The sequence below is a fragment of the Helicoverpa zea genome, chromosome 4 (genome assembly GCF_022581195.2).
Source record: "Helicoverpa zea isolate HzStark_Cry1AcR chromosome 4, ilHelZeax1.1, whole genome shotgun sequence".
In the NCBI taxonomy this organism is placed as follows: domain Eukaryota; kingdom Metazoa; phylum Arthropoda; class Insecta; order Lepidoptera; family Noctuidae; genus Helicoverpa; species Helicoverpa zea.
The window spans coordinates 9,114,499-9,139,872 of NC_061455.1; the positions used below are offsets into that span (position 1 = coordinate 9,114,499).

Below are 25,374 nucleotides of genomic sequence, written 5' to 3' on the forward strand. Positions count from 1 at the left end.
CGCTTGAAAAGTTTTAATACCCATATTGAACTAACATTGGTATTATGTTTATCCAGATTTAGAGAACGCGGAATATCGAGTATAGTGCAGTGTTTGCGGTTTACTGCTAACTGGGTGTGGCCGGCGTCGCGCTGCGGCGGCGAGGCGCGCTACTGGGTGTCGGTGCGGCGCGTGTCGCCCGCGCCCTCCGCCTCGCCCGCGCCCTCGCTGGCGCCCTCCTCCTCCGACGACGGCGGCTTCCTGCCGCGCCTGCGCGCGCCGCTGCGGCCCTCCGCCGCGCCGCCGCTGTTCCGCGCCTCCTCCCCGGCGCTAGCGCTCCACTGGCCGCCCTGGCCCCCGTGGCCCCCCTGGGCGGCCGCCTGGACGCCCTGGTCGCCGCTACACGTCTCCGACCTCAGCTCCGTGCCCTTCCCGAGCTCTGCGGACGGCTCGTTCCCGACGCCTCCGTCTCCCTTCCGCTTGAGATCGCTGCGACAGAGCGCACACGACGCGCGCTCCGCCGGCGCCCTCGCCCGCCCCCGCGCGCGTCCACTGCCGCGCCACGCGCGCCCGCGCCCCGTCGCCGACCTGCCGCCGCCTCCGCACGAAGCGTCGCCCGAGAGCCGCTCCTCCTCCAGCGGGTTCGGCAGCAAGAACGCGTCGTCGTCGCAACACAACCGCAGCAGTCGCACGGGCAGCCTCGCGGAGTGGAGGCCGCCGCCGTACCGGCCGCCGCCGCCGGCGCCGCCGCCGCGGCCGGGCTCGGGCGAGGCGGGCGACGCGGGCTCGGTGGACGTGCACTACGAGTGGGACCGCGCCACGCGCACGCCGACGCCGTCGACGCCGGAGCGGCCGCGCGCGCGGCCCTCGCGCGACGACGTGGAGGCTCGCGTCCGCGCCATGAAGGAGGAGTTCCTCGAGTTCCGCAAGCGCCAGGCGCTGCGCCGCCGCTCGCCGGAGCCGCTGGCGCCGCCGCCGCCGCTGTCGCCGCTCTCCCCGATGTCCCCGCTGTCGCCACTGTCCCCGATGTCGCCGCTGGCTGCGCTGGCACACTCACCGCCCGCGCCGGCCGAAACTGTCTGCTGACCACCGACAAAATTACCATTTTCGAGTTTTATTAGCTCAGAATGGTTGATTCACTCCCCACCGAGCTCTAAGTTCTATTGATGTACGGTTCTTCTTACCAGAGATGTGATGGAAGAATTACCCATACATCTGTTTTAACTTCTGCTGCCCCTTCCTTAATCATTATTATTTAAATAACACTATTAGCTTGAGCATTAACTTATTGAATATGAGGCGCGAGCGGTGACCGCTAGTCAATGCTGACTGTCGGTAAATGTTCAACAACCAGTAAAGCCCAGATCCACAAACGGGGGCTATTCGGATGTAGGTATTGATTTGGTACGTTCACTGTTTATGTAGTGTTAAAAGATCCCACCAGGTGACTGGCGCTACGACCACGCCGCCGGTAACCATTATTATAAATAATAGATTCTTAGAAAATGATGACTTGAGTCGCACAAAAAAAATTGCGACTGTAATAATGTACGTATAAAAGTGGATGCAGTGGCGTTTTATGCTCGCACTGTCTGTTTTCCTATCTGATAAAATATGTCAATTAAATTGTTCGGTGTAATCTCGCACCTCGCAACACGTTTATTGAAATAAACATGGCACAATGTGACTGGCGATAGCCGCAAAAACGAACACACTTCCACTTTTTATTCCCATTAATAAATATGCATCGAAACCTTCTAGGTATTAGGCTAATGCACTGACTGAATGCTAAAATACTTACTATAATCAGAAGTGCCATACACACAACATAAAGTATCGTTGTAATATTTATTGTGATGTGGGCCGCATGCCCGGCGAGCAGCCAGTGCGAGTGACGTTCACCTTAACGCTTTAGGTATGAGCGGGGAAGCATCCACGGCACCGCTCATACCAACATTATATTGTAGTTATTATTGTAACTAATTACGAATAACGATTTACTAAAAGAACAGTCGCGACTGAGGGTCGAGCGCGCGAGCAGACGGCTCAGGGTGGACCGCGCCACCACGCGACACGTGTGATCAGTAGCTACCAGACAGAGTTCCTGCTGACAGGTTGCGCATTCGGGCTTCAGTCCCGACTGTTCGTTTATAATATACAACAAAATAATCATTAAGTAGATTTTAGAAATAATTTAGATTGATACAAAACGTGTAAACTCAGTTTTGTTTGATTTTTTAATGAATTATTGTTTTACAAGTACAAATTTATTTTATTACATTATTTTTATTTATGTAGTTACAACAATTTAAAATGAACAACTGTACATATGTAAAAACATATTAGATATTACCTATATACATTTATTTATTTAGGTGTGGTGTGGTATGATTGAGGTTCTGGAGAACTGTTCGCCAGTGCTTGTGACTACTTGCGAGGCACTCGACACTGTCGCCATTAGACACTGCCGACTTAGGAACTTCCCACAATTATATTTACTATCTCTTATATTAATGAACTTATTTTTTTATCTTGTGTGGCTGATGACTTATTGATTAATGTTATGATGATGCGACTTGATGTGTCAATGCCCGAAGTAATCGCAAAGGTTCAGTCAATTGTTTTGGACTTCACTCAAACGATGAGTAATTTTTTTAAAGAATTTTTGTATGTAATTTTTTAAGCCCATTTCTGAAATTCATTGGGAGTTAACATTTGCTGTATGTTTGTTATGTCACAAAAATAATATTAATATTTTAATGATGATCGGTTCCTTGAATAATCCCACCTATGTAGTTGACCAGTCAAAACCAAGACTGTTTAGTATTATGTTCGTTATTAGGTTTACTTATTGTGTCAAATGTGCTCTTAGATATTTCCTTGCATGCATGTTGCACTTTTTGTACCTATTGTTTGTAACGCAGAATTTTTTATTCGGATATCGAGTTAAGGACCTCCTAAAAATAAGTATAAAAATGTACGCTTTAAAGAAATTGGAATAAAATTACTCATAACAAATAGATAGGTAGGTATGATAAGGTGTAGTTAGTTGTGCGTGCATGGAAGCGTCTGACTCGGAGCACAGACGGCGTGAGTGCCGCGGAGTGACGCGAGCGCATCACTGGTTCACTGCTCACGACGCGACGGTGTACACTTAAGCTACGTGTAACGACACAATAGAACCTTGTTTTGTTTTTATTAATGTTTTACTTGTTCTCTAAGTAACTTCCGCCATAGCATACACTTAGAATATTAGGATCGACGATTTGTGCAATAAATTATCCATTGTTCACTATAAATCAATTATGATATGTTTAAATAATTATGTATGTATATGCTCAATATTTTCGACTGACCAACTGTAAAAAATACTATCGAGAAATGTCTAAATCAATATTGTTTATTGCGAATTTATTAGTTATGCTTTGTTATTAGAGAAGAATACTTTGCAATTCGTTGATAAGAAGTAATGTAGAATACGTATTGCGAACAGACAACTGTTGGGCTAGCTTACAAGGAGGCCGTGTGGCCGGCAGTAGGGTGCACGTGCCTACATCGTCATTCTTATTGTTTGGTTGACCGTGGCGGGCATATCACGAATCTAAAAAATAGTCCTGTTTTAAATGTTTGATCTTTTAGTATAATACTTATAGAATTGTAAATATTTGTTTTATTGATTTCATGTCATTCGGCGAGTGATATAAAGTGACCACAATATATATCGCACACAATACGTAGGTGCACGACTACATTCAAGTAGTTTGCGTAGGTTTTATATAATAATGCCTAAATCACTCGTTTTACTGAAATTATATTTAAATGCGATCATTGTAACAACCACCAAGACTTGAAATTCAATTAACGTGAGCTGTTCACAACGTATGTACCTACTTAGGTATTATTTTGACAAATTTATTATAATTGTACGTACGAAAGTAAGAAACAAGAGTAATATATACATATAGCTCAAACCATGTGATATCTAGTCTTTTCCATTATAAAATTATCCTTCCTTTACATACTAAAATTATCATTAAAAATCGCATTTTCACTTATTTTAACCTTTTCAGATAATTTGGATATGACTGCCTACTATTTCTCTGAAATCGAATCGATCTGAAAATGTCGAAGTTACACTAAAGTAAGCCCAATGTCGAAACACATGCATTTCTTGAACGGTCTATACACTGAACTTTTCTCGTCCATTTATTTCATAAACATAAGTAAAGGCTAAGAAGCATTACTGAATAAATAGCCCAAACATCATTCGACAATTTCTAGACTAAAATGAAAAAGATAGCAATATTTTAGATTAATGTAACTAAATCGTATTTATCAGTTTGTATAAAGGAAAGTAATTAAACGAAGTTATTGCACATTGGCAGAATGTATTGCGGTGAAACAGGGCACCCAACTCTTAAAAACTTAAGGCATAATGCACAATATCTCAGCACAATAAGTGATATTATAAAAAATACTCGAATCTTCAAAATATCATACTGAGCACTTTAACTGTTACTCCAATGAATCCACAATAAGTTTGCCTCGATTGAAAGAAAATATGCACAAGCAACATTTTTATAACTCGAGTATAAATCCATTTTCATTTATAGAATATTTTTAGTTATAAGTGTTGAGATCATGTGTTTACTGTGTAAGCACAAAAAGGATTCAATTCAAAAAAATAAAAATACAATAACGTTGCTATGATTATCTTGTTGTATTATTTTACCTGAAGCTGTTTGAACAATCGACTACATAACTTCCTTAAAACCGATTCCTGCCTAGGATGATTCGCGAGGCTATTGAAATTAAAAACATCAAAATTTCAATAGAAAAGATGGGAGCGCACCACGACTTGGAACCTCATCATAGGAACTATTATATCTCCACATTCCAAAAACTGCTAGACCTAGGATACAGTGAGCTGGTTTTGCGTGAATCGGATTGTCAATAATTCAACAAAATGTAGGGTAGCTGTGTGCAACTAAAATATCAAGACGACCTACACCTTAGTCTGCCCGTGACTATGGATGCTGTAAAAGATCCGAAAAGACGGGATTAAATCATCTAATATAACCTCGATAAAATCCGTAAAAATACCTTAGTTCTATTTAAATGTCTAATATTCGCGTAAGTGTCAGAAATCAATACATAACTAGTGCTAAGAACATAGGCGCACGGTGGATCTAGGTACAAACTTACAAAACTGAAAAAGAAGCTGAAGACTAGTATGTGAGTATTATATATTGGAATAAATATCAAGTAAAATGTATCTACAGCTACTTATACCTTTTCTATCACAAAAGCATTTTAGGGTAGGCACAGAGGATCCTTTATAACTGTAAAAAACCAACGAAAGGTAAAATTGAAACAATGAAAACTGTATGAATCGGTAACTTGTTCAGAATATTTTTTTTTTTTGAGACAGCTAAGGGTGCGTCCACATCTGGCGAATGCGCCGCGAATGCGCAGCACGCGAGCTGTCCGCGAGCTGCGCGCGTGCATTTTTGTTCGTGCGCCGCTACTGCGCCGCCCGCGCGCAGCTCGCGCGCGACCTAAGCGCCGCACGCGAGCGGCGCGCAGGCGGCGCGCGGTGTCTGCCATCTTCGATAGTACTGAGCCAATATACGGAACTGTAAGGGCGAGAACTGATTGCGCGCAGATCGCGCGCTCTATACGAGCCTTGCGTGAGTTGCGCTAAAGAGGCGCACCGAACTATTGCAGTGACTGCACGCGCGCAGCTCGCGGACAGCTCGCGATCGGCTCGCGTGCTGCGCATTCGCGGCGCATTCGCCAGATGTGGACGCACCCTATAAGTTTAAAGCTTCGGAACACTAAGAAAAACGCATCACAGCGGTTTGATTTTCTTAAGGATTTTATGAAAATCACTTAAGATTATAATCGACCATGCACAAATATCCTCAAGTTTTTGTGAGTAGGTAGTGTTTATTATGTGCCATAGGTGGCTCTTAGTAGTATGTACCTATGTATTGCAATATTTATTCAAAAGTAGACAACAAAGTAGGTACTACGGATGCACTCCACAGTAACTATGTAGGGATACAAGATAAAAAAACACGAAGAGGCCTGCTAACCCGCCTTAAACAGCCAAGGTGCTGGCGCTGCTTAAAAGAAGCATGGGCTTTCTCTATATGAGAAGATGCTAGTAGACACGCAGCAATAGAACGTAGTGAAATAAACCTGGAGCCCGATTCTCCTAAATTAATAATGTCAAAATCAAATTGCAATATGATCGCAATAGCAGTTTTAACCATATCGGGCATTCTGCTACTAATATAAGACCAATCGTATTCCAACGACATTCGATTGGTTTGCGATTGGTCTGCTAGTTTGCTCTACAATCATATTGCAATGGTAAATCATTTGCAGACAAATTGATTCATTATTAAATGACAGAAAAGGATAAAAACGTTTATATCAAAGAAAAAAAAAATAGCGGAATGCCACATACGCTTCAATCATAATCGAGTCGTGATTGGATCGCAGTCAAACGTGAATCGTATGTCGCTTAAGTAAAATTAGGAGAATCGGGCCCCTGTCTTGTATTCGTAAGATTATAAACCAGTTAGAACTCTACTCTATATTAGGAAAGTAAGTACCTACCACAAAGCAGGCTTATCATACAAAAAACTTGCTTGTTTTATCATCAAAGTAATGAATAAAGATAAAAATTCCAACAAGTCCATTGATAAGAAAGCACCGACATTTCCTGGATGCATTGCCATAGCCCATAGGCTATTCTCATAAGTAGAAGACGCTGCTAACGCACGCAAAGCGACGAAATGTTTTCCAGACTGTTTGACGTATTCCTCTGCCTATTGGGTAAATATTAACCTGCTTACTCTTTGAAATCTACATAGTAAGAAATAAAATTTTTCTCAGTTGTGCCTACTTGATTTCAATACTCAATTAAGATGCGCCTACGTAACAATACGTTACAGGCTCATCGACCTATGCCCTCCCATATGAAAATGAACAAGGGCCCGAGTACGGAGACGAATGGATATATTTTTACGACGATGAAGGCAACACTCATACTATGAACTTCTCTACTCTACCCCAGGAGACACGCGGCATGCTTTTTGGAGAAGCTTACTTTTATCTGTACACCAGGTATTTTTCCCGACTCTAATTTCATATTTCCCTCTACTTCTTAAGGAAGCTGAACGTAAAGAACTATACAGGGTGTGTCGTTCACAATCACATTAAATCGTATCGCATATACTTTATGATATTCTATGGCGATTTGTAAAAAAAATAACCTAATCTATTCAGTGGTTTAACCACAGGAGTCATTTTTAGTTTTTATAATTTACAACATCATGTGTAAAGCAGAGATAAAGTTAGGAGTATTGAATGTTTTGATCAGTTGACAGCTGTCAGTTTTCAAGGGAGAATTTCAGTTGTTTGTGATGACTGACTTTTATATGGTGTCCTAATTTTCGCACATTTTTATTCTATTTACTTTGTTCGAAAAATTCATTTTTTTATTTTTACGTATTTTTCTTTTTTGTTTGTGTTAATCGACATATATTACCAGTATATTAACGCATTTCATTTAATGTGATTATGAACGACACACCCGATATACGTAGGTATGTCTTACTTGGTGTAACACAAAGTACTATTTCTAGACGTAACACTGACCCAGAACAATTATTTATACCCGAAGAAAATCAACCATTTTCAAGCCAATACTTTAATTCATCCAATGAGATTAAGGTAGTGACACATGGGTGGTTCTCGAACGAGAAGACGGAGTGGCTCCAGGAAATTAAGGATGCTTTCTTAAGAAAATCAGATTTTAACGTGATCACCATAGACTGGAGCGAACTAGCGAAGAACCCAGCCTATCCATGGTCAGCTTTTAGCACGAGATACGTAGGGAAAAGAACAGCAAAAATGTTAGACACCATTTCAAAAACTTATGGATTGAATGGCAGGGTTATACATTTAGTGGGACACAGTTTAGGTTCCCATGTAATGGGATATACAGGTTTATTCTCAACGCAAAGAATAAACAGAATCACTGGTGAGTATAAACGTTAAATTGAGACATTTCGTATGAGTGAGTTGTCAAACTCCGGCGCCGCACGATATCCGAATGTTGTGTAATCGTTAATTCAATCAACATAGCCAAATAAGAATAAGTACAGGTGCCGATTCTCCTAATTTTACTTAAGCGACATACGATTCACGTTCGACTCGGTTCGACTGAGATCCAATCCCGACTCGATTACGATTGAAGCGTATGTGGCAGTCCGCTATTTTTTCTTTGAAATAAACGTTTTTATCCTTTTCTGTCATTCAATAATGAATCATTTTGTCTGCAAATGATTTACGATTGCAAAATGATTGTACAGCAAACTACCGTATAGACCAAAATCAAAAAAATAGCAGACCAATCGCAAACCAATCGAATGTCATTGGAATACGATTGGTCTTATATTAGTAGCAGAATGCCCGATAAGGTTAAAACTGCTATTGCAATCATATTGCGATTCAATTTCTATTCGATTTTGACAATATTAACTTAAGAGAATCGGGCCCCAGTTAATGTTAATGACCGACAGGATTAGATCCCGCCCGACCTCTCTTTGAGCTTCCGTTGATGCCTCAAGATTATCGGTTGGAAAAAAGCGATGCCGAGTTCGTAGACATCATTCATTCATGTGGTGGAGTTTATGGGTACCGGAAAAGTCACGGTCATGCTGATTTCTATCCAAACAACGGTCAGGCTAAACAACCGGGCTGCGATGGAGCGCAACAAGTCATAGGTGAGTGCGACTGAAGCGTGATCAGTTAGGTAAGTATAAAAGTATGTACCTGACTGATTTTACGGTACGCATTATTTTCAATTTAATATAATTGTCCTAGTGAAAAAAAGTCGTGGTGGCCTAGTGGGTAAAGAACCAACCTTTCGAGTATGAGGGTGTGGGTTCGATTCCAGGGTCAGGCAAGTATCAATGCAACTTTTCTAAGTTTGTATGTACTTTCTAAGTATACTTAGACACCAATGGCTGATAAAAAGGTGAAGGAAAACATCTTGAGGAAACCTGGACTATAAAGTCTGAAATCACCAACCCGCATTGAGCAAGCGTGGTGATTAATGCTCAATCCTTCTCCATGTGAGAGGAGGCCTGTGCCCAGCAGTGGGACGATAAAAAGGCTGTAACAGTAACAGTCCTATTAAAACTTACCTACTTATTAGATACGTCATTCGGTAGGTATATTGACAAAGACATATGTAGATCGTTTCATAACTCGTTATATACCCAACCTAACCTCTGCACCGGCTCGACTCCTGCGGCTGGCTAGTATTCTGTGGACTTGCATGGGCATGCTCACTACAGTGCGCGCCAGTTTAACTTTATATTTCTGAAGTTGGCTATTTTACCCCCTGTGCATTTATTCATACACTATCTTTGCTCGTCCGAAGGTTACTATTGACTTTACAATAGTCCAAAATATTTTTAACAAGAATTGAGATGAAATGGCAAAGTTAACTGGCGCGAACTCCTCTTCGATTATGTAGCGTCACCGAATCGCGTTTGTCGTTAGCCCGCAACGCATAAATGGCGCGTGGACCACTAGGTGGCTGGTGGGAAACTGAACTGTAGGTAAATTATAATGCGTTTGTATTAATTTTCAGAGGGCTGCAGTCACGGACGCTCAACGTTATTTTTTGCCGAATCTATCGACTCAAAGACCCCTTTTGTATCATATCCTTGCGAAAATTGGAAGAAATTTGAAAACGGCGAATGTACAGAAAACTCTACTCTAATGGGTTACCCGGTTTCAACAAATATTAGAGGCGATTATTATCTTCATACGAATAGCGAACCTGAGTTCGCCAGAGGTGACAATTAGAATCTGTTCAAAGCGGAGATGTTTAGATGTTAAGTAAGTAGTAGCATAGTTGATGTTTGACTAGGAACTCTTACTACAAATTAATGACCGAATCGTAGGAATCACTATCGGGTTCGGCTACCAATAAACTAAATAGGCCGTAAAGCTTACGTGGCAAAGTCTCTAGCTATAGTCCATTTGAAACGAGCTCAATTTGCTATTAGTTCTTTCTTTATTTTGGTCATATTTTATTTCACCTTAATAGATCTCTTTTTGTTATTAGATATTAGTTATAAATTTTGTTTCTGAACTTCGTTTCTGATTGTCATATTTTATTCCTATTTAGTAGATTTCTTAAATTGTATTAGCTTTTAGTTATAAGTCATCTTGCTAGGTACGTCTTTGGTAAACCCTCTTAATTGGTACCCAAGATACAGGCTTGCTAGTTTGGAGCCAATGTTAATATTGCAAACTGTACTTATTCTTTTTTGGAAATAAACTTTTTTTTTAATAAAAATAGATATGATCGTCAATTTATTACACTATCTACTACTAAAACAGTTTGTTAGAAAAGTACCCGAAAATAGGGGGTTAAATGAATATAAAGAATCTTCTTCCGAGCCTTTTTCCTTTTTCCCAACTGTGTTGGGGTCGGCTTCCAGTCTAACCGGATGTAGCTGAGTACCAGTGCTTTACAAGGAGCGACTGCCCTATCTGACCTCCTCAACCCAGTTACCTGGGCAACCCAATACCCCTTGGTTAGACTAGTGTCAGACTTACTGGCTTCTGACTACCCGTAACTACTGCCAAGGATGTTCAATGACAGCCGGGACCTAGTTTAACGTACAATCCGAAACACAGTAATTGGTGTCTAAGATATACTTAGAAAGTACATAGGTACAAACTTAGAAAAGTTGCATTGGTACTTGCCTGACCTGGAATCGAACCCGCGCCCTCGTACTCGACAGGTTGGTTCTTTGCCCACTAGGCCACCACGACTTCCCTCCCCACTGGGGGGATGCATGAGGGGCCTGCGGTGAGGCGAGCAATCGCCGGTGGGGACTGGATGCCATAGATTTGCATGACATGCGTAATAGCATTTTTTACCCATACCTACCTATGCTACATCTTTACCTAATATGAACTGACCACATCGAGATAAAATCAGAATAACGAAAGAAAAGATTTTGCTTGCATATTACAAGATGAGGAAGATTTGTATTTTACCTAGCTAGTTTAGGAGCAACAATGACTTACTTCCCATTATTACTTTATATAACAGAGTATTCTTGCCGTTTGGTTCCATTGTCATCAGATCAGGGGCCCGATTCTCCTAAGTTAATAATGTCAAAATCGAATAGAAATTGAATCGCAATATGATGCAATAGCAGATTTAACCATATCGGGCATTCTGCTACTACTAATTATAAGACCAATCGTACTCCAACGACATTCGATTGGTTTGCGGTTGGTCTGCTATTTTGGTGATTTTGGTCTATACGATGGTTTGCTCTACAATTATATTGCAATCGTAAATCATTTGCAGACAAAATGATTCATTATTGAATGACAGAAAAGGATAAAAACGTTTATTTCAGAGAAAAAATAGCGGAATGCCAGATACGCTTCAATAGTAATTGAGTCGGGATTGGATCTCAGTCGAATGTGAATCGTATGTCGCTTAAGTAAAATTAGGAGAATCGGGCCCCAGGATCTAATGACAGAAATTCTGTGAAATCGAGGGCGACTCTCGAAAAATAAATGAAGATTTAAGGTAGAATTCTGACGCAGCCGCGCGCGGACTACGACAGTCGTCGGCCGCGCGCGACAATAGTCAACCTTTGAAAATGTATGGCACCGCTGCCGAGGCCCGCGACAGTCGCGCGCGGCCGACGAATTTCGTAAGCCGCGCGCGGTATTGTCTTGAAATTAGTCGATTTTGTTCGTCCGTTCCTTCTAGTCGAAGTGCTAATTGATATCCTTGAAGAAGAGGAGGATGACGGTGTGCGTTCGCGCAGCGGAATGTTGTTGAATTTAAAGATTTTAATTATGCAGATAATTAGTGTAAGACGTTCTATAATTGTGTATGGTAAATAAAAATTTGTGTATGCAGCCATTGTGGAGAAATTCACCAAAAACTGATTCCGCTGGGCGAACGTTGTCCTGGCGGAACTTTTTTTAATCCATAGACTTTAGAAGAAAAGAGATGTGTCCAAAAATTAGTGTGTATTTGTGTATAATTATTTATGTATGAATGAAATCAGTGCATGCATAAACTTCGGAGAAATTCAAGTTTCCGCTACGCGAACGTTTGGTCATTAGCTAGTTTTCATATAAAGCGCTTACATAGAGAGCTGTCGATTTTTACATACGTTGTTTTGAATTTGTTTATTTTTGTTTAAAAAACAGATTAAGAAAAAGTCGTAGGGTTTAAAAGATAAAAATATAAACGTAAAATAGACTTATTAGGTCATACTGCCACACTCAGAATGGATACTTAAATTAGTCCTAATGAGTCCTTAACTAATTGTCATTAAATCTGTTAATGAACGATACATCCCAGAGTCGAAATTTAAGGGTTTATTAGTTATATAATGACAGCTTTAAGTATCCGTAGGGCAGAGTATCGTCAAATTGTCTTTGATAATGCTTATCGATAAACGAAAGGTGTAGCCGCACCTTAAAATGTGAAATTATTAAGTAGCAAAAACTGTTATTTAAATACATTAAAACCTTGTTTATTAACAATAGAAATAAGAATTTGTTAATTTCGGGATCGTTTTTACGTAAAAACACCTATTTTCATGTAAATGATATAAAGTACATGGGAACTTTTTTCTGGTATCACTGTCAATATTGTACTGTCAGTGTCAAGGTTACGTTTAAAATTCTTGTTCCGTTAACCGTCAGGAAAGAAAAGTGTGATAAACTTTGAAATAAATAGCTTTATCTTAACATATTATCATGGTAAGTTTCGTTTCTATGTACATTAGTAGCTGCACATATGTATTTGAAGAATTTAACTTGTGCTTGTTTCATTTTAGGAGTCTTCGGGAACAAGAGCCCCACGCAAACGTGTGGCTAATTTCACGGCGGACGAAAAAGCTTTGTTAGCACAATTAGTTAAAAAGAGACCAATCGTGGAATCTTAAATAACAGAAGGCAAGTCAGTCGCCAAGAAACAAGCAGCATGGGATAGTATAACACAGGAGTTCAATCAGGAATCAATCACCAACTTCCAGACTACGGGCTGCTTTGTGAAAGTTTAAGAAAACCCAAATAGCGATTTCGGCCCGAGACCTCGAGCACAGCAGCCGCGCTTGCGACCACATGACCAATGAAGCAGTCAAATAAATCTTTGTACTTCATAATTGGCCTCTTGTTCAACAATTAAAAAAGTATTCCTCTTATTTTATGGATTTTTATTTATTAAAAATTATATTATGAGAAAAACCTATCAACTATAGATTGTCGCACCAAAAATCCATTGCTGTTGGTTGTGCTTTCAGGCCTTTCACTCATCAGGACAACATCATCATTCTCAATATGAAGAGATTCCCAGTTCATTGGAACCAAATCAACCTGTAAAGAAATATTATGCAGTGTCGCACAAGCACATAATATCCATCTTAATGCCCATGCCAAGTTGGAGACAAGGAAACCTTCTTTTCCAAATGCCAAAGCATCTTTCCACAGTATTCCACATTATATTTTATTTGGCTTCTGTTGTAGTTTTCTTGTGCAGTTGAATTTGGTGATAAAAACGGTGTCAGTAGTGTAGTGTTCGCCCTACCTGTGTCTCTGTAATTACCATCCGATAATTAGGATATCGGCTCGCTTGCCCACATAACGTCTTACTCCCGTGCCACATACTCTCCCGGTTTCCCGCCAACTGGCCATAGAGTATAGTGTGCACTCTCCGCGTCTATGCGACAACGAGACGACAGATATCGGTGATAATACAGTACACTACATCCCTTCCTTTGTTTAGTAAAAGCAAATTAAACTCCGTCACTTTGCCGACATCAATAACCAGTCTGGTGATCAGTCGATGGACACCGATATCCCGCCTGTTAGTCCATGTGGAATCAAACAGTCTCAAATATTGCTGCACGTTCAGCCAACGAGCACTCATCTTGCTTGGTCCGATTCAAACAGTTTATTATCGAAATCATCTACTTATATATCTAGGCAATGACATATTCAGGTAGGTATCTCATGCTCGAAACAATTACGAACACTTGAGATCCACTAGCGGCAAAATCAAAATGAATATAAAAATAGATAAAACCAAACTGTACCTGCCTATTAATGGAATATAATAAATCTTCATACTCCCAGTGGTTTCCTCACATTTTACTCTAGCTACCTACTCCTTTCCCTTTTCCTTCAAATGACTAAGTATTGCCTTTGTCCTTGTCGGGCTTTGACTGAATAATTTTACTTCACTTACTTGAAAAACAGTTTCAGAATGCATTGTCCCAATGTAAGAATTTTATTTCTAGCTTCAGAGTTGAAACAATAATGATGAAATGAAGTTTTTCCTGACGCTTCGTACTTGCGATTAAAGCCCCGTAATGACTTTTACGTGCATTTTACTAGCGTAGCGTTTGCTAGTGTTTTATAAACAACCGGACAACTTTGAAATGTCACTACAGTCGAATCGTTTTACACTGACGATTTATGGAAATTATTACCTTTACCTTTTACTCACACATTACCTTACCATTACCACTTTCAATAACCTTACCAACAAGTTACCGCCGCGCCGTTTAAAGCAAACCTTTGAGTGTTACTCAAGGACTCCACGACAGTGGAACGTGACTTTCAAGTCCATGCCAGGCCCTGCCATTTTATACTTGCACACAACATATACGAATCCTCGCGAACCTTGCTGTTCGCACCTCGTAAAGCTGTACAAGACTTGCACACAACATATACGAATCCTCGCGAACCTTGCTGTTCACACCTCGTAAAGCTGTACAAGACTTGCACACAACATATACGAATCCTCGCGAACCTTGCAGGTCGCACCTCGTAAAGCTGTACAAGACTTGCACACAACATATACGAATCCTCGCGAACCTTGCAGGTCGCACCTCGTAAAGCTGTACAAGACTTGCACACAACATATACGAATCCTCGCGAACCTTGCAGGTCGCACCTCGTAAAGCTGTACAAGACTTGCACACAACATATACGAATCCTCGCGAACCTTGCAGGTCGCACCTCGTAAAGCTGTACAAGTTCTCGCCTCTCAGGCATATAGGTCTATAGGTACATATGATAGTTCTACTATCTAATACTTTCGCGCAACCTTACGATTTCTCACGGACCTTACTGTTAGCAACAGTGGAACGTGCCTCGCAAAGCTTTACGAATATAAATATAATAGTTCTACTATTTAATACTTTCGCGCAACTTTACGATTTCTCACGGACCTTACTGTTAGCAACAGTGGAACGTGCCTCGCAAAGCTTTACGAATATAAATATAATAGTTCTACTATTTAATACTTTCGCGCAACTTTACGATTTCTCACGGACCTTATTGTTAGCAACAGTGGAACGTGCCTCGCAAAGCTTTACGAATACAAATATAATAGTTCTACTATTTAGTATCTCTAGTTTTTCAAACATGTAGGTACATAAATACATAGTAATTATGATCACACAAACGTACGTACCCGGTTGACTTCCGCAGTGGGCTCGTGAACTAGCAGATTTCTGCCAGTACTTACACATACATAATGACTAAAAGTAGAATTTAATTTAATATTTCAGAAGTTTTTTTTTTATTGATAACAACATAACACAATAATTTATACGGTTGTACCTAAGTGGTAAATTGTGTCTACAAATGAAATACCTTTGTATTTCCAATCTGCTTTTCAACGTGTCTAAGTGCCAGTATACCTATTATACAATGTTTAAAACTTAAACGGTCGAAACGCAGCTCTCCTGACGGAAAAGATATCTCGTTTACTCATGTTGTATCGTTAACTATTCTAAAAATTGTACTACTAGGGGAATTACATTTAATCTCGATGACAACAGAGCACTAACAGTTTAGTGCACTACTAATGTGTTAAGTAAAGGTAGGTATTCCTATTAGACTCGGAACCAACCTACCTAGCAATCATGTTTACATAGTTACAGATCGCTTGGACCAGCCACCGTTCACATTTAATTTGACACCCCATTGCAAAATTATTTAAATTATTACAAATGAAATTAATAGCAAATGCTTAAAGCATAATATGAATCAAACTCAACTAATTTTGGTAACAGTTTCCTTTTATTAATTGAGAGTGGAATATTTCAAAGCTTAATTCCTTATCTCAGCATTGCAACAAGTAATCCGGTTTTCAACCGTATGGATCAGCACTGGCACTTGCATGCTTCTGCAGATACACTCTCTAAAAGAATTCTGATATACCTAAGCTTCGAGCGTTCTACATCAATGAGTGTCCAGGGGCGCAATTCTACAAATTTAACTTTAGTGCTATGTGTACGTTACGATTACAACGTAGGCACCTGTAAAGCCGTTGCTTTATATATAGTTACGTTTAACTTATCAGCTTTTTAGGATTTTAGTTAACAACTACGTCGTGCAACGAAACGCGCTTTGACAGATGTCATCAGCTTTGTAATCTGTAGCTGTGACATTCAGTGAAACTACAAAACACAAACAAACACCTTAACATAGAATAGAATCCATCAATAGAGACTCTCAACTACCGTTCCTCCTCCTTTCATCAAAGTGAACAGCAACTCACAAACAGCGCTCCCGTCGATGCACAATTCCCCCTGTAGAAACGATCGCCGACCCCTCTACAACGTCCGTCCACCTATAGATTGGCCGCAGGATTCCCAATTCATGCGCCCAGCAACGCCGAATAGAAACCTAGAACCTATGAAGTAGGTACCTACTTAGTGAACAACCAAGCGCCGCAGATAAAATGCAGGTGCCACAGGACCCAGGCAGCTCGGTGCCGCTGCTTTGAAAATTTCAAAAAACTGTTCGGTCAGCAGGCATCTCCAGGTTTCACAAGTGGGTGGCAAAGCAACAACAACAATCAGTATGCCAAGAACATTTGTATCCAACAACTGAGAAGGCTACACATTGTACCTACTTCAAAAGATAGATGTATTAATCTCAAATCAATAAATGGATTCTATTTCATGTCTTGGTTATGTTATTCTCCCAACAACTTTCTATGTAAGTTTATTTAGTTTACACTTATAATTCTTGTTGGGCACTGCAATACTGTAAAGTATAATTTACAAATAAATAGCAATATTACAATGAGGGCTACTCTGTTAAACTGCACCAATGTCAGTCAATTGTGATACCAATTAAAATCCACTCAAGCCTGAATCTTGAAGGTTATATTTTAGAAGCACAAGCAATCACCAAATTATGAAATCTAAATCATTAGACAGTACCCAGAGTAAGTATCTATATTGAAACTCCTTCCATGTTTCATTCTTTTAAGATTTTGTCACAGATGTGAAACCCCAGTTAGGTAAATAAAGCAGCATTGTCCCAACAAATCTTAATGGGAATTAATTAAAGTACAAAAATGCTCCATTGCTTAGTTCCTTAAACTTTTGGTCGAGTTTCATATTCACCTAAAATACTCAAATTAGGATTATGAGTTAGGATGTTTACCAAAGATTCTATCTATTGAATACCAAAAGTTTTGATCCACATTTTCCATCTAATATTGCTGTTTGGTACTGTTTTCCTGTTCTGCATCTTCCGAGATATCTCTGTTGTAACATAACAACCTCTTTAATACTGCAAAACAAACTAAATTAAAAGGATTAGAATTATATTCAGGGTGACTGAGCAACCGTTATAATTAACATTAACTAGATAGGCAACCCACTGGAAGCGTTGACGGGTTGGAATGTTGTACATATGTGCATACATACCAGTATAGCTGGGTAAGTACTTCAACATACATAGTCCAACTTACAATGGTCCTTCAATGTGCTATTTGTTTAACTAAATACCTAGCACATGTTTGTCATTTATAGAACAGTTGACTAAAGGTACAAAACCACCAGTTTGTTCTTGTAATATCCACTATATTGTAAGCAAGTCTCTTGAAGTAAGTTGGTACCAGAACAATGTAGCAAGTAAGTAGTTAACTAGACTCTGGGAGGGAAGCTAGGTTTGGAAGCTTATATTATCCAAACCACCAGCACAGAAAATTTATATGCTTCAAAGAACACACAATTAAACTTTCCAAGTAAAACCTAGACATGAGCACTGGTGTGAGATTCTTTAGTCTCATACAATAATTTATAGTCGAGTCGGTGACTGGATACCATACTAGCATCCTTACTAGAAACTTTAACTTGCACGTTCTTTGGACAGACGGCCAATTTGTTCAGATTTCGGCTGTTTAGGGGGACTTCTAATCCGCAAACTGAACTTACCATACCTGCCCCTTCCTTTCTTTTCAATTCAAAAGAAATAATGTTCGCTACTTACAGACACGCCGCCAATATCATATTTTCACTCGTCGCCAAATGTAGTGTTCGCCCTACCTGTGTCTCTGTAATTACCATCCGATAATTAGGATATCGGCTCGCTTGCCCACATAACGTCTTACTCCCGTGCCACATACTCTCCCGGTTTCCCGCCAACTGGCCATAGAGTATAGTGTGCACTCTCCGCGTCTATGCGACAACGAGACGACAGATATCGGTGATAATACAGTACACTACAAGTAGCACATTGCTAACTGCATACCCGCTGTCCCCTAAAATCATCCCTTTTAACACACTAGTATTCGGTCTTTGTTTACTTGCACTGCTGTTAAAAATAAAACTATCATGGGTACTGCCAGGCCACCGGGCTACTAGATCATAAAATGCCAAGTTTGTCCCAGTGACTGCTTGAACATTGATAGAAAAATACCCTTTTATATTCCTATAGACTTCTAATGTTACTCCTCCTGGGCTTCTTATTTGGCCCCACTACTCTAAACCTTCTGGTATAGTCTACAAAATCAATAAAGTCAAGCAAATCACTCATCTTTACTTTATTGTTAAAACATTCCTATTCCTGAGACTTTTTAAAATATTTTATTTACTTTTATAACCTTAAACATAAATGTCAAAATCAATCATTAGAAAGTTAAGTAAAGGTTTTGCTTTACTTAACTTTAATTGTCATTAACTGCCACACTCAGAGTCAGTTAATGGTTACTTAAGTGGCTCCTTAGTATAGATTTAAAAAAGCTCACTCTCAGAGACAATTAATGATCCGTTAGCATCCCTTAATGACAATTAAAGTTAAGTACAGCAAAACCTTTACTTAACTTTCTAATGATTGATTTTGACATTTATGTTTAAGGTTATAAAAGTAAATAAAATATTTTAAAAAGTCTCAGGAATAGGAATGTTTTAACAATAAAGTAAAGATGAGTGATTTGCTTGACTTTATTGATTTTGTAGACTATACCAGAAGGTTTAGAGTAGTGGGGCCAAATAAGAAGCCCAGGAGGAGTAACATTAGAAGTCTATAGGAATATAAAAGGGTATTTTTCTATCAATGTTCAAGCAGTCACTGGGACAAACTTGGAATGTTATGATCTAGTAGCCCGGGCAGTACCCATGATAGTTTTATTTATAACAGCAGTGCAATTAAACAAAGACTGAATACTGGTGTGTTAAAAGGGATAACTTTAGGGGACAGCGGGTATGCAGTTAGCAATGTGCTACTGGCGCCGTTTTTATCACCAAATTCAACTGCACAAGAAAACTACAACAGAAGCCAAATAAAATATAATGTGGAATACTGTGGAAAGACGCTTTGGCATTTGGAAAAGAAGGTTTCCTTGTCTCCAACTTGGAATGGGCATAGATGGATACAGTTGTGGCTGTTATATGTGCTTGTGCGACACTGCATAATATTTCTTTACAGGTTGATGATTTGGTTCCAATGAACTGGGAATCTCCTCATATTGAGAATAATGATGTTATCCTTATGAGTGAAAGGCGTGAAAGCACAACCAACAGCAATGGATTTTTGGTGCGACCATCTATAGTTGATAGGTTTTTCTCATAATATAATTTTTAATAAATAAAAATCCATAAAATAAGACGAATACTTTTTTAATTGTTGAACAATTATGTAGTACAAAGTTTATTTGACTGCCTTGTTGGTCTAGTGGTCGCAAGCGCGGCTGCTGTGCTCGAGGTCTCTCGAGGGTTTTCTTAAACTTTCACAAAGCAGCCCGTAGTCTGGAAGTTGGTGATTGATTCCTGATTTATACTATCCCATGCTGCTTGTTTCTTGGCGACTGACTTGCCATCTGTTATTTTAGATTCCACGATTGGTCTCTTTTTATCTAATTGTGCTAACAAAGCTTTTTCGTCCGCCGTGAAATTAGCCACACGTTTGCGTGGGGCTCTTGTTCCTGAAGACTCCTAAAATGAAACAAGCACAAGTTAAATTCTTCAAATACATATGTGCAGCTACTAATGTACATAGAAACAAAACTTACCATGATAATATGTTAAGATAAAGCTATTTATTTCAGAGCTTATCACACTTTTCCACACACTTTTCTTTCGTGACGGTTAACGGAACAAGAATTTTAAACGTAACCTTGACACTGACAGTACAATATTGACAGTGATACCAGAAAAAAGTTTCCATGTACTTTATATCATTTACATGAAAATAGGTGTTTTTACGTAAAAACGTTGCCGAAATTAACAAATTCTTATTTCTATTGTTGATATACAAGGTTTTAATGTATTTAAATAACAGTTTTTGCTACTTAATAATTTCACATTTTAAGGTGCGGCTACATCTTTCGTTTATCGATAAGCATTTATCAAAGACAATTTGACGATACTCTGCCCTACGGATACTTAAAGCTGTCATTAACTAATGAACCCTTAAATTTCGTCTCTGGGATGTATCGTTCATTAACAGATTTAATGATAATTAGTTAAGGACTCGTTAGGACTAATTTAAGTATCCATTCTGAGTGTGGCAGTTAAGTGGCTCCTTAGTATAGATTTAAAAAATCTCACTCTCAGAGACAATTAATGATCCGTTACCATCCCTTAATGACAATTAAAGTTAAGTATGGCAAAACCTTTACTTAACTTTCTAATGATTGATTTTGACATTTATGTTTAAGGTTATAAAAGTAAATAAAATATTTTAAAGTCTCAGGAATAGAAGTGTTTTAACAATAAAGTAAAGATGAGTGATTTGCTTGACTTTACTGATTTTTCAGACTATACCAGAAGGTTTAGAGTAGTGGGGCCAAATAAGAAGCCCAGGAGGAGTAACATTAGAAGTCTATAGGAATATAAAAGGGTATTTTTCTATCAATGTCCAAGCAGTCACTGGGACAAACTTGGAATTTTATGATCTAGTAGCCCGGTGGCCTGGCAGTACCCATGATAGTTTTATTTATAACAGCAGTGCAAGTAAACAAAGACTGAATACTGGTGTGTTAAAAGGGATAATTTTAGGGGACAGCGGGTATGCAGTTAGCAATGTGCTACTGACACCGTTTTTATCACCAAATTCAACTGCACAAGAAAACTACAACAGAAGCCAAATAAAATATAATGTGGAATACTGTGGAAAGATGCTTTGGCATTTGGAAAAGAAGGTTTCCTTGTCTCCAACTTGGCATGGGCATTAAGATGGATACAGTTGTGGCTGTTATATGTGCTTGTGCGACACTGCATAATATTTCTTTACAGGTTGATGATTTGATTCCAAAGAACTGGGAATCTCCTCATATTGAGAATGATGATGTTGTCCTGAGTGAAAGGCGTGAAAGCACAACCAACAGCAATGGATTTTTGGTGCGACAATCTATAGTTGATAGATTTTTCTCATAATATAATTTTTAATAAATAAAAATCCGTAAAATAAGAGGAATACTTTTTTAATTGTTGAACAAGAGGCCAATTATGTAGTACAAAGTTTATTTGACTTCCTCGTTGATCTAGTGGTCGCAAGCGCGGCTGCTGCGCTCGAGGTCTCGGGTTCGATTCCCGGGTAGGGCCGAAATCGCTTTTTGGGTTTTCTTAAACTTTCACAAAGCAGCCCGTAGTCTGGAAGTTGGTGATTGATTCCTGATTGAACTCCTGTGTTATACTATCCCATGCTGCTAGTTTCTTGGCGACTGACTTGCCATCTGTTATTTAAGATTCCACGATTGGTCTCTTTTTAACTAATTGTGCTAACAAAGCTTTTTCGTCCGCCGTGAAATTAGCCACACGTTTGCGTGGGGCTCTTGTTCCTGAAGACTCCTAAAATGAAACAAACACAAGTTAAATTCTTCAAATACATATGTGCAGCTACTAATGTACATAGAAACGAAACTTACCATGATAATATGTTAAGATAAAGCTATTTATTTCAGAGCTTATCACACTTTTCCACACACTTTTCTTTCTTGACGGTTAACGGAACAAGAATTTTAAACGTAACCTTGACACTGACAGTACAATATTGACAGTGATACCAGAAAAAAGTTTCCATGTACTCTATATCATTTACATGAAAATAGGTGTTTTTACGTAAAAACGATCCCGAAATTAACAAATTCTTATTTCTATTGTTGATATACAAGGTTTTAATGTATTTAAATAACAGTTTTTGCTACTTAATAATTTCACATTTTAAGGTGCGGCTACACCTTTCGTTTATCGATAAGCATTATCAAAGACAATTTGACGATACTCTGCCCTATGGATACTTAAAGCTGTCATTAACTAATGAACCCTTAAATTTCGTCTCTGGGATGTATCTTTCATTAACAGATTTAATGATAATTAGTTAAGGACTCATTAGGACTAATTTAAGTATCCATTCTGAGTGTGGCAGTAAGGGATGGTAACGGATCATTAACTGTCTCTGAGAGTGAGCTTTTTTAAATCTATACTAAGGAGCCACTTAAGTAACCATTAACTGACTCTGAGTGTGGCAGTTAGTTCTTAAAGTATGCAGTTTGGGGTCTAGATTTTCACGTTTAAAGAAACCTTGTAAGTGTCTGCAACATGTTTCCAAGTATCAATGATGTTCCGTTAGTAATTAAAAAGTTATAGGATAATTTACCATGAATAGATCACTGTTTACAAAGCAGTCGAATATCACGAAATTCTAAAGGAATTGCATGGTAAAATGTATGCCAATAACTAGTTTAATCATTCAACTATTCACTTGCAAAATTTCATGTCATTAAATTCAGTAATTAAAGAAAGACAATTATAATACTGACGAAGCATCGAAAACCTACATAATCCGACCAAGTTCGGATAGCTATAAAAAAGCGGCCGTGCTATATCTTTAGGTAACATCCCAAAATTTACATTATAATACCGGTACTGAATTGGTACCTACAGGTGATAACACAATTGTTGTTTCGATATAATTTATAAGTTTTCTACACCTACTTTTTTAATGTATTTGACTACTAGCTGTAGCCCGCGACTTCGTCTGCGTGAGCAATATAAAATTTCCAATTTCGTTTATTTAATAACTCATTGCTCAACCCCCGTAGGTGATAGCGTGATAATATATAGCCTATGTGTTGACCCGGCCCCCAGGTAATAGTCATGCAAAATTTTATTTAAATCCATGCAGTACTTTTTGAGTTTATCCGGGACAAACATACAGACAAAAATTCTAAAAACTACATATTTGGGTTCAGAATCGATTATGGATCACCCCCCAAGTATTCTTTAAAAAAAATATTCAATGTACAGTTTTGACTTTCTTATCATTTTATTATATGTATAGATGACAGAAAGTAGGTACTAATACGTAGGTACTTTATATAAGTATGCGTTTGAGACTTGAGATTTAATCTAGATATATTCTTAATTTAAGACAAATAATATTCATACGGCTAATTTCTATTGAAGATTTCAAGGATCAGGATTCTAACTATGGACCCCTTAGGGAAATGAAATAATTACCACATGTAAGTAGGTACTACCTACTGTTTAGGTAAATATTTATCATATTGTAGCTTATTAGACTATTTAACCAATGAACTAGGCATGCACGAGCGTTCCACTTTGCAACTTTAGTGGATCAAACAATGTGTACGCGACTGTACCATAATAATAAATACTAACCTTCCAAGTTAAGAACGTTTCTAAGATAATGGCACGGCCGCTTTTTTATAGCTATCCGAACTTGGTCGGATTATGTAGGTTTTCGATGCTTCGTCAGTATTATAATTTATTGTCTGTCTTTAATTACTGAATTTAATGACATGAAATTTTGCAAGTGAATAGTTGAATGATTAAACTAATTATTGGCATACATTTTACCATGCAATTCCTTTAGAACGTCGTGATATTCGACGGCTTTGTAAACAGTGATCTATTCATGGTAAATTATCCTATAACTTTTTAATTACTAACAGAACATCATTGATACTTGGCAACATGTTGCAGACACATACAAGGTTTGTGTAAACGTGAAAATCTAAACCCCAAACTGCATACTTTAAGGCCTCATTTACGGAGACGCGGGGCGTCGCGCGTTGCGTTGAGCGGCGCGGCCCGCACTGAATTCAAATATATGGCGTTGTATGAGTGCATTTACGGAGAAGCGATTTTAGACGCGTTTGTTTGAATTAGGATGTTTTTTGCGGCCGAGCCCGCGGATTGCACCGACGCGTCCCACGCGGCGTTTATCGCGGCGGCGCACTCAGCGGCAATTCTCGATGAAGCTATGTCCGAGGCGGAATCTTCTGACAGTCTTATTTAGAAATCGTGCAACACAGACGTAGTCACCGTGCAATGGAGTATGATATGATCGACTTTTTTTTAGAAGAAAATTCAATGTTAAAAAGTTAGTTATTATATATTACAATATGGCTCCCATCTCTCGCCAACATAAAACTAGTCGATTTGATCGAGGCGAGCGTGCGCCGCGTGCTTCGCTACACGCTAGAGGATTCGCCGCGGGCACCGCCGCGGACACCGCCACGCTTCCCGCCTCGCTTCTCTATGAACATGGTCGTATATTGCTATTAGTTTGTGTTTACGCGTGCGATGATGCGTGCCGCTTCACGCGCCGCCCCACCGTAAGCAGAAAAAACGTCCAACGCGCTGCGAGACGCCACGCCACACGCGCAGGGACCGTACAACCCCGAATATAAGTTAATTCTTTCGAAAGTGTTACAGGTTATATGGCTGCAGTCAATAAAAGTGTTATCTCTTGGTAGTGTTAACCTTTTCAAAACCCTAACGTTAGGGTAACCCTTTCAATAAGTTAACTAGTACAAGATGTTACCGGCTCATGTATGATATCCAATTGAAGTAGATAACCCTTTGAAAGGGTTTTTCGGGGTTTTCAAAGGGTTTTAAATCAAATTATTTTAAACTACATAGGAGAAGGGGAATAGATTTTGACCTTGAAAGCTTGGAATCATTTACAATTTTTCATAACTGTTTCTTACTCGTCTATAATATTGTCTTGAGCGTAGTCGGTTACAAAAGTTTTCGTTGT

The 25,374-nt window shown here is 39.2% G+C and overlaps 2 protein-coding genes across 10 annotated transcripts in view; both read left to right on the forward strand.

Moving 5' to 3' along the window:
- LOC124629795 (protein turtle) overlaps positions 1-4,692 on the forward strand; it is a 65,253-nt gene extending 60,561 nt beyond the window's left edge. For 8 of the 9 annotated variants that reach the window (XR_006984329.1, XR_006984331.1, XM_047163358.1 and 5 more), the window contains one exon: positions 57-4,692. Coding sequence is in view for 6 of the 9 variants with exons in the window: in XM_047163354.1 (XP_047019310.1) it covers positions 57-1,065 (1,009 nt within the window). In the remaining 3 variants the exon portion in view is untranslated. The remainder of the gene's footprint in view (positions 1-56) is intronic. The other variant, XR_006984330.1, reaches the window with a different exon arrangement.
- Positions 4,693-6,785: 2,093 nt separating this feature from the next.
- Positions 6,786-10,238, forward strand: LOC124630033 (lipase member H-like). The gene is made up of 5 exons (XM_047163738.1): positions 6,786-6,825; positions 6,945-7,116; positions 7,638-8,035; positions 8,577-8,780; positions 9,656-10,238. The coding sequence occupies exons 1-5, from the start codon at positions 6,786-6,788 to the stop codon at positions 9,871-9,873; spliced, it is 1,032 nt and encodes a 343-aa protein (XP_047019694.1). The 3' UTR covers positions 9,874-10,238.
- The last annotated feature ends 15,136 nt before the right edge of the window (positions 10,239-25,374 follow it).